General features: G+C 50.0%; 1 protein-coding gene across 4 annotated transcripts in view; it reads left to right on the top strand.

Moving 5' to 3' along the window:
* The window catches only part of Hcfc1 (host cell factor C1), a 24924-nt gene that overhangs the window by 12485 nt on the left and 2645 nt on the right, over nucleotides 1-9794 (top strand). The window contains exons 9-23 of one of the 4 annotated variants that reach the window (XM_031364359.1): nucleotides 45-205; nucleotides 1950-2147; nucleotides 2426-2650; nucleotides 2810-2914; nucleotides 3134-3353; nucleotides 3453-3595; nucleotides 3729-3867; nucleotides 4051-4271; nucleotides 4822-6325; nucleotides 6463-6626; nucleotides 7244-7688; nucleotides 8006-8329; nucleotides 8471-8589; nucleotides 8677-8814; nucleotides 9230-9415. In XM_031364359.1, coding sequence (XP_031220219.1) covers nucleotides 45-205; nucleotides 1950-2147; nucleotides 2426-2650; nucleotides 2810-2914; nucleotides 3134-3353; nucleotides 3453-3595; nucleotides 3729-3867; nucleotides 4051-4271; nucleotides 4822-6325; nucleotides 6463-6626; nucleotides 7244-7688; nucleotides 8006-8329; nucleotides 8471-8589; nucleotides 8677-8814; nucleotides 9230-9415 — 4292 coding nt within the window. Of the gene's footprint in view, nucleotides 1-44; nucleotides 206-1949; nucleotides 2148-2425; nucleotides 2651-2809; nucleotides 2915-3133; nucleotides 3354-3452; nucleotides 3596-3728; nucleotides 3868-4050; nucleotides 4272-4821; nucleotides 6326-6462; nucleotides 6627-7111; nucleotides 7689-8002; nucleotides 8330-8470; nucleotides 8590-8676; nucleotides 8815-9229; nucleotides 9416-9794 lie in introns of all 4 variants that reach the window. The other 3 variants (XM_031364350.1, XM_031364340.1, XM_031364330.1) reach the window with 3 other exon arrangements.

Raw genomic sequence — 9794 nt, 5'->3', positions numbered from 1 at the left:
AAGAAAAAAGTACCTCCTAATGATCAAACCCCTTTTCCTATCAGGTGTCCCTGCTGTTCTCAAAGTGACTGGTCCTCAAGCTACAACAGGAACACCACTGGTTACCATGAGACCTACAAGCCAGGCTGGAAAAGCTCCTGTCACTGTGACTTCCCTGCCTGCCAGTGTGCGAATGGTTGTACCAACACAGAGTGCTCAGGGAACGGTGAGGATCTATTACTGAGCGGGGCTTTATAGTTACCCAAAAGTATAGTATAAACAGAGTTCTCATGTGATCTTTAAAAATGTGTGTGTGTGTGTGTGTGTGTGTGTGTGTGTGTGTGTGTGTGTGTGTGTACATATACATACACAACTCCATCCCTGGGACTGGAGGTGTAGGTTACTTGATAGAATGTTTGCCTAGCATGCATGAAACCCACTAATTCCCATCATATGCTCTTGTTTGTAAGATGCTACTGCATTAAAAAATGACACAGGCCTTTAATCCCAGCACTCAGGAGACAGGAGTTCAAGGACAGCCAGGGCTTTATAGAGAAATCTCAAACGGGGATGGGGGATGTCGGTCCTTGACACTTATCATTGTGCTTTTCCTGATTTGGAAGGTGGAGGGAAAATTCTAGTTAGTTGGGTTTGACCCCAAGTCTGTGAGAATGAGCTGTATTTAATTCAAAGGTTGTGTTTTGTTTTGGGTAAGCTATCTACTAGTAGAGATTCTCCTGCCTCAGCCTCCTTGGTCTAGAATTATAAGCATGAACCAGACCCAGCAGTGATGTTGATAGTATTGTTTGTGTAACCCATCACTGCTGTGTGTTAAGCATGTGTTCTTGTACTAAGATATGTAAAATTAATTATTATAACTGTAGTAAATTAATCCAGTGACTGTATTTCTTTACTTTAGCTAGTCACTAATAACCCCACACAGAGGCTAAGATTTACTAAAATTGCCTTGAGCCAAATAGTGAGCAATTATTACTCCATTCTGAACCTCTGAGTTAATCAGGCTTCCTCCCAAACAATACAATATCCACATATTACTTGCATTTTTTTCATCCTTTCTTATTCTAGCTGTCCTCTAATCCCTCCTTGTAGTGGGATAGAGAAATTAACATTTGAAGTAATATAAGGGTAACCTTTACACAGTATTGTTGGCAAAACATTTTGCCAACAGAGCTACATCTCCAGTTCCGGCTATGATTTTTTTTTTCTTGTTTGTTTGTTTGTTTTTCAAGACAGGGTTTCTCTGTATAGCCCTGGCTGTCCTGGAACTCACTCTGTAGACCAGGCTGGAATCGAACTCAGAAATCTTCCCGCCTCTGCCTCCCAAGTGGTGGGATTAAAGGTGTGCACCCCCACCGCCCGGCTATGATCTTTTTATTTATCTCTGCAGTGCTGGGGTTAGAACCCTATTAGAGAAGAACTTCATAAACCAACTACACCCCTAGCTTTTACTTTTGAGCCAGAGTATCATTAAGCTGTGATCTTTCTGCTTCAGCCTCTTGAGTAGCTATGATTACAAGCTGTGCCACAGGCTTAGCTTGACTATGGTTCTTTGATTAAAAATCTACTCAGGGGTTAGGGGTATAGCTCAGTTGAATTGGTTGAGTGCTAGGTTAGCGTGCATGAAGCTCTAGGCTCAGTTTCTAACGTTGCATTAGCCATGTAGTTGCATGTCAGTAGTCCCAACATTTGAGAGGTGGAAGCAGGAAGATCAGAAATTGAGGGTCATCTTTAGTGTGAGTTTGAGGCTAGCCTGAGCTATGTAAGAACCTTTCTCAAATGAAAGGAGTACTTGGCAAGCACCTGCCTACTTGCAGTGTGTACTAGGAGCCTGAATTAGGAAAAAACAGGATGCTGCTTAGCCTTTCTGACAGGTTCTAAAAGGGTCGTTGAATTTGGAAGCAGGTGGCAGGTGGCACCCTTGTATCTCACATGCTTTGTGTCCACCACAGGTGATTGGCAGCAACCCACAGATGAGTGGGATGGCTGCATTGGCTGCTGCTGCTGCTGCCACACAGAAAATCCCTCCTTCCTCAGCACCCACTGTGCTAAGTGTCCCAGCAGGCACCACTATTGTCAAGACAGTGGCTGTGACACCTGGCACAACCACTCTTCCTGCCACTGTGAAGGTGGCTTCCTCCCCTGTCATGGTGAGCATTTAATCTTCTGGGCTGGTCCTCGAACAAGCAGTGGCTAGAACATTTGTTCTAGGTTTGGGCCAACCTTTCAGGTCATTGGTTTATAATCAATACTGGCATGGGCTATGTATGGAACGTGCAGTTACCTTTAAGGGTGTAGTGTAGTCTTAGATTAGACCTGTGGAGAGTTCAAGCTGTTCTCTTGCTGCCCAGCCAACCAAACTGGATGGACAGCAGAGCTACCACCATTATGTTGCTGCTGTGTTTATTACTTATTTCTGCTTCTCCAGGTGAGCAATCCAGCCACTCGAATGCTAAAGACTGCAGCTGCCCAAGTGGGGACATCTGTGTCCTCTGCTGCCAACACATCTACCCGCCCTATCATCACAGTACACAAATCAGGGACTGTAACAGTAGCCCAGCAAGCTCAGGTGGTGACCACGGTGGTAGGCGGAGTCACTAAGACCATCACCCTAGTGAAGAGCCCCATCTCTGTCCCAGGAGGCAGTGCTCTGGTGAGTGACAGGCATCACCTGGCTGTGTGTGACAGTTGCCAGCCTATGGTGAATGCCACTGGTGACTTGCTATCTTGGGCCAATTCCAATATAGTTCTAGCCCAAGCCATGCCCTTGTTTGGTTCTAGATTAATGCCTGCTCCATCCTTTCCTTTTTAGATTTCCAATCTGGGAAAAGTGATGTCAGTGGTCCAGACCAAACCAGTTCAGACTTCAGCAGTGACAGGCCAAGCATCTACAGGTCCTGTGACTCAGATCATCCAGGTGAGCACTCACCTACTCACTCTCTCTATCTCTCAGGCCCATGGGGATGAATAGACACTGGGAAACAAGGACAGAAGATCCCATGGGCACAAGTGGCTCAGAGGCCTTACTGATAACGTAGCACCCACAGTATTCAGAATATTCTCTGAGTTAGAGTAGCTTAACTTAATATTCCTTTCTGGCAGTAGTTCCTGTTAATTCATAACTTCTCCCTTTCAGACCAAAGGACCCCTGCCAGCGGGGACTATCCTGAAGCTGGTGACATCAGCAGATGGGAAGCCCACAACCATCATTACCACCACACAGGCTAGTGGGGCAGGGACCAAGCCCACTATCCTGGGCATCAGTAGTGTCTCTCCCAGCACCACCAAACCTGGCACAACTACCATCATTAAGACCATTCCCATGTCTGCCATTATCACCCAGGCAGGCGCCACAGGTAAACATGCAGCTTTCAAAAGGCCCTTGCTGGTGAGTATAACTCAAAATGATGAGAAGCCCTCACAGCTTATTTTCTCTGGACCCTTCCCTAATGCAGGTGTTACCAGCAGTCCTGGCATTAAGTCCCCCATCACAATTATCACCACCAAAGTGATGACTTCAGGAACAGGAGCACCTGCCAAAATCATCACTGCTGTCCCCAAGATTGCTACTGGCCATGGGCAACAAGGAGTGACCCAGGTGAGGCACACGTGGTCCTTCTTCACTTCAGTCTAGTGCAGACCACATGTGTCCTCCTAACAGGCCTGAGAGGGGCATCACAGTCCAGTCAGCCTGAAAGTGACATTGGTGGCACTTTGCTCTGGTGTTCCAGGTGGTGCTAAAGGGGGCCCCTGGACAGCCAGGCACCATTCTCCGCACTGTGCCCATGGGCGGCGTTCGCCTGGTCACCCCTGTCACCGTCTCCGCTGTCAAGCCAGCTGTTACCACATTGGTTGTGAAGGGCACCACAGGTGTGTAGCCAATAGGCCAGGTCCTCGCCAATGACTGGGGGAGGATAACAGGTGCTCTCTCCAGAGCCTTCTGTCCTTGGTGGCTACATGGCAGGGCTCCCATTCCCTAGCCCTTTCCAGAGAGACAGGCTGCTAGATGGTAGCAATAGGCCTCATTCTACCTCTGCCTTTCCCTCCATTTAGGTGTTACAACACTAGGCACAGTAACAGGCACTGTCTCCACCAGCCTTGCAGGAGCTGGGGCACATAGCACCAGTGCTTCCCTGGCTACACCTATCACTACCTTGGGCACCATTGCTACGCTCTCAAGTCAGGTGATCAACCCTACTGCTATCACAGTGTCAGCTGCACAGACTACACTAACAGCTGCTGGTGGGCTCACCACACCTACAATCACAATGCAGGTAAGTGGGTCCTAAGGATGTACCACCATACATAGCAGCACTCCCACATGAAAGTAGGGGGGATTTTAGCCTTTCTCCCCATTCCAGATTTCAGTTCTGTGGACCTATGTAGTTATGGTAGCTTTTCTGCACATGGTGTGATCTCTGTCTCAGTCTTTCCTGGTGACACATGTGAGCTATGCCCAGTTCATAGACACTATCTCATAATTCTCATAATGTGCATACAGTATTTGTTCTCTTGTCATTTTTTTTTTCTCAACTGGACAAGAAGTAGTAAGGGAACTAACTATTTTACTGGCCTTTTGTACACTGTCTGGAAAAAGGCTTGACTGTAGTACAACTCATTCTCCTGCCCCAGCTCTGCCTCATTGTCCCTTCATCCTCAACTCTAAGTAAGTCATTGTTTTGAGATAATTAAATCTTATCTTAGATTTGCCTTGGATAGTTAGCAGAATTGGTAGTCCCAGTCAACATGGGTGAGCATAGGATAGTAGAGGCAAATGCGAAATCACATAGTCCAGGCACTAACTCCTCTGTTCTCTTTCTCCAGCCTGTCTCCCAGCCTACCCAGGTGACTCTGATTACAGCACCCAGTGGGGTTGAGGCACAGCCTGTACATGACCTTCCTGTGTCCATTTTGGCCTCACCTACTACAGAGCAGCCCACAGCAACAGTCACCATTGCTGACTCAGGCCAGGGTGATGTACAGCCTGGCACTGTTACACTGGTGTGTTCCAACCCACCCTGTGAAACCCATGAAACAGGCACCACCAACACAGCTACCACCACTGTTGTGGCTAACCTTGGGGGGCATCCTCAACCTACCCAGGTACAGTTTGTTTGTGACAGACAGGAGGCAGCTGCTTCACTTGTGACCTCAGCTATGGGACAACAGAATGGTAATGTGGTCCGTGTCTGTTCAAACCCCCCCTGTGAGACCCATGAGACAGGCACCACCAACACTGCCACAACAGCCACCTCCAACATGGCTGGGCAGCATGGCTGCTCGAACCCCCCCTGCGAGACTCATGAGACAGGCACCACCAGCACTGCCACTACAGCAATGTCCAGCATGGGCACTGGGCAGCAGCGAGACACTCGTCGTGCCACTAACACCCCCACTGTAGTGCGAATCACTGTGGCTCCTGGGGCATTGGAGAGAGCACAGGGTACTGTGAAGCCTCAGTGCCAAACCCAGCAGACCAATATGACCAGCACTACCATGACTGTGCAGGCCACTGGAGCTCCATGCTCAGCTGGCCCACTGCTTAGGCCAAGTGTGGCATTGGAGACTGGGAGCCACAGCCCTGCCTTTGTGCAGCTAACCCTTCCAAGTGTCAGAGTTGGGCTAAGTGGTCCCAGCATCAAGGACATGCCCACAGGGCGCCAACCAGAGACATATCATACTTACACAACCAATACCCCAACCACAGCCCGCTCTATCATGGTTGCTGGGGAGCTTAGTGCAGCTCAGGTGGTCCCCACATCGACATATGAGAGCCTCCAGGCAAACTCTCCTAGCAGCACCATGACTATGACAGCCCTAGAGGCACTGCTGTGCCCTTCAGCTACTGTGACCCAAGTCTGCTCTAACCCACCATGTGAGACCCATGAGACGGGTACCACCAACACCGCCACTACCTCCAATGCGGGCAGTGCTCAGCGAGTATGCTCCAACCCACCTTGTGAGACTCATGAGACGGGCACCACACACACAGCTACCACTGCCACATCAAATGGAGGTGCAAGCCAGTCTGAGGGTGGACAACAGCCTGCCAGTAGCCATCCCTGCGAGACACACCAGACCACTTCCACTGGCACCACTATGTCAGTCAGTGTGGGTGCCCTGATTCCTGATGCTACTCCCTCTCATGGAATCCTGGAGTCTGGCTTAGAGGTGGTAGCAATGCCCACTGTCACCTCCCAGTCTGGTGCCACATTGCTGGCCTCTTTCCCAGCACAGAGGGTATGCTCCAACCCTCCTTGCGAGACCCACGAGACAGGTACCACCCACACAGCCACCACTGTCACCTCTAACATGAGCTCAAACCAAGGTGAGTAGAAGTGTCTGGTAGAGGAGGGTACAGATATTCTGTTTTAGCCATAGCAGGCGGGAGGTGGTGTAGTCCTAGGAAACCTGTGGTGGTAAAAGCAAGTGGAAGTCAACTGATCCCCTTTGACACACCCACAGACCCTCCACCAGCTGCCAGTGACCAAGGAGATGTAGCGAGCACCCAAGGTGACAGTGCGAATATTACCAGTGCCAGTGCTATCACTACAAGTGTGTCTTCTACATTGCCAAGAGCAGTGACCACTGTGACACAGTCTACACCAGTCCCAGGTCCCTCTGTGCCGGTAAGCCTCACCCCAGGATCCTTTCTGTGGCCTTTTGCCCACTGTGCCTTTCATCTGTGCTGTCCATAAATGGACACTAGATGTCGCCCTTGTACCAGCATGGTATTACTCCTTGGTTCTTCCAGACCATAAAAGGGCAATCTTGGTGCTTGGGAGATGGTCCCTTAGAGGCGCCTTGGCACTTTATCTCTGTTGTTGGTTTCCTTCTTGGCTGTTCCCCATCATTTGTCTCTACAGTGAAGTCTTCTGGGCATGAGTTGAAACTTGACCCAGGAGCTTTCCTCTTGCCACACCCCTGCTGATGCTTCTTGACTCACCTTCCCCATTTACATTTATCATGGGTAAAAAGTGGTCAGCCTGTTGTGGGTGATACCATAGGCCTACAGGGAAAAAACAAAGGCTATCTTGTTTTTTGGCCCCACTGCCTGGTTCTAGCCTTTGTCTCCTCCCCTCTCCCTCTGACGGGGGCTTCTCTCCCTTTCTAGAACATCTCATCATTGACTGAGACTACCCCAGGGGCTCTGAATTCCGAAGTCCCCATCCCAGCCACGATAACAGTGACCATAGCCAACACAGAAACTTCTGACATGCCCTTCTCTGCTGTTGACATCCTGCAGCCCCCAGAGGAACTCCAGGTCTCACCAGGGCCTCGCCAGCAGCTGCCTCCACGGCAACTCCTGCAGTCTGCCTCCACACCCCTGATGGGGGAGTCTACGGAAGTCCTGTCAGCCTCCCAGACCCCTGAGCTCCAGGCCGCCGTGGATCTGAGCAGCACTGGGGACCCATCTTCTGGCCAGGAGCCTACCACCTCTGCTGTCGTGGCCACTGTGGTGGTCCAACCACCCGCACCTACACAGTCTGAAGTAGACCAGTTATCACTTCCCCAAGAGCTTATGGCTGAAGCCCAGGCGGGCACCACAACCCTTATGGTAACAGGGCTCACTCCAGAGGAGTTGGCAGTGACTGCTGCTGCTGAAGCAGCTGCTCAAGCTGCAGCCACTGAAGAAGCCCAAGCCTTGGCCATCCAGGCTGTGCTCCAGGCCGCACAGCAGGCTGTCATGGGTAGGTATCAGTTGGCAGATTTGAGGGACAGGCAGGCCCCCTTAGGATGAGTGACCGCCTTACAAGAGAGGGCTAAGGCACCATTTGGAGGCAACTTGAGATCTGCTTCCTATCAGAGTACACAGTGTAACTCAAGATAGGCCTGTTTAGGACAAGTAGTCCAGGAAGGAGACATGGGACCTAGTGGTGAGGGGCGTAATAAGGTGTGGGCAGGATAAAAGCTTAGGGAAACAAAATCTCAGGGACACCATTGCTGTCCATTGGGCCAGGCACACTTGTGTTCCTTTTGAATAGTAGTTTTCTTGGTCCTGGAGCAGGCACTGGGGAGCCCATGGATACATCTGAAGCAACAGCAGCAGTGACACAAGCAGAACTGGGTCACCTTTCAGCTGAAGGCCAAGAGGGTCAGGCTACCACCATACCCATTGTGCTGACACAGCAGGAGCTTGCAGCCCTGGTGCAGCAGCAGCAGCAGCTCCAGGAGGCTCAAGCTCAAGCCCAGCAACAGCACCACCTTCCCACTGAGGCTCTGGCCCCAGCTGACAGTCTCAATGACCCATCCATCGAGAGCAACTGCCTCAACGAGTTAGCTAGTGCTGTCCCCAGCACTGTGGCCTTGCTACCCTCAACAGCTACAGAGAGTAAGCTGGGCTGCTTTTTGGCAGGGGTAAATCATTGATAAGAATTGAACTGATGGGAGGTGGACACAGTGTAGCAAGGTGGCATGGAGGGTCTGCCTCAACACAGGACCTTCTCCCAGCTGATACTTTGTTTCTTTGCAGGCCTAGCTCCATCTAACACATTTGTGGCTCCCCAGCCTGTTGTTGTAGCCAGTCCAGCAAAGATGCAGGCTGCAGCTACCCTTACTGAAGTGGCCAATGGCATTGAGTCCCTGGGTGTGGTGAGTCTGGTTCAGTGGCCCCAGGGGATAAGGCAGTACTGCCTTTGGGCCCCAAGGGCTTGATGTCATCTCATTTCTGTTCCCTAGAAACCAGACTTGGCACCCCCACCCAGCAAAGCCCCTGTGAAAAAGGAGAACCAGTGGTTTGATGTGGGGGTCATTAAGGGTACCAGTGTAATGGTGACACACTATTTTCTGCCACCAGATGATGCTGTTCAGTCAGATGTAAGTATGCCTGGTAACTGGTACCCTTGGATAGTGAGTTGAATCCTGCCATGCCTGTGAGACAACTGTGATAAAAACAAGTTTCCCTGCCTTGTGAGAGGAGCTCACAGAACTCCATCTTTGTGCACTTGAACATTTAGGAAGTAGAAAGGGAGACCTTCCCCACCAGAGAGTAAGAAAGTCAAACTTGATCCTTTTCTAATAGCACCAAGCCCCAGTTAACCGTACCATGTTCCTAGGGCCTCGCTATAAACAAGACAGCCATCATTGAACTTCCCTTGGTCTCATGTTACTCTAGAAAATTGGCCATCCTAGACAAGCACCCTAGCACTGAACTGCCCCCTAGTCTAGAGTATTCTTTGTGACTGCAGGCCTCAAGCTATTTTCTTTACTAGTTTTCCACCTCTTGCCTTAGGATGACTCAGGCACAGTCCCAGACTATAACCAGCTAAAGAAGCAGGAGCTGCAGCCAGGCACGGCTTATAAATTTCGAGTTGCTGGAATCAATGCTTGTGGCCGGGGACCCTTCAGTGAGATCTCAGCCTTTAAGACTTGTCTGCCTGGGTTCCCAGGGGCTCCTTGTGCTATAAAAATCAGCAAGGTGAGTCTTTTCTATGGGCCACCTTTCTGTTCCCTATTGGTCTGCTGTCTGCTCTAGGGTGGGTGGTACATATGGACAGAGCCAGGAGGTGGCTGGACCAAGAGTATACCAGAGAAGAGCAAGGTAGTCTACATTCATCCTTAGAGAACTAGATACATGCCAGGCTCTCCATTGATAAATCTTTTTGTCTAATCCTAAAAGTCCCAAGAAGGTATGAATCTTGTTAGTCTATTTTCAGATGCAGAAACTGAGGCACCAAGAAGCTAAGTGATAAGTTATAGATTAGATGATGGGTTGGGGGGCTGTTATAAAGGCTCTTTAAAGTCCTTTAAATTTTGATGTGGAATATCTGGGTTGGTTTTTTTTGTTTGTTTGTTTG

Source organism: Mastomys coucha, chromosome X (assembly GCF_008632895.1).
Source record: "Mastomys coucha isolate ucsf_1 chromosome X, UCSF_Mcou_1, whole genome shotgun sequence".
NCBI lineage: Eukaryota > Metazoa > Chordata > Mammalia > Rodentia > Muridae > Mastomys > Mastomys coucha.
This window is presented reverse-complemented; position numbering and strand designations above follow the sequence as displayed.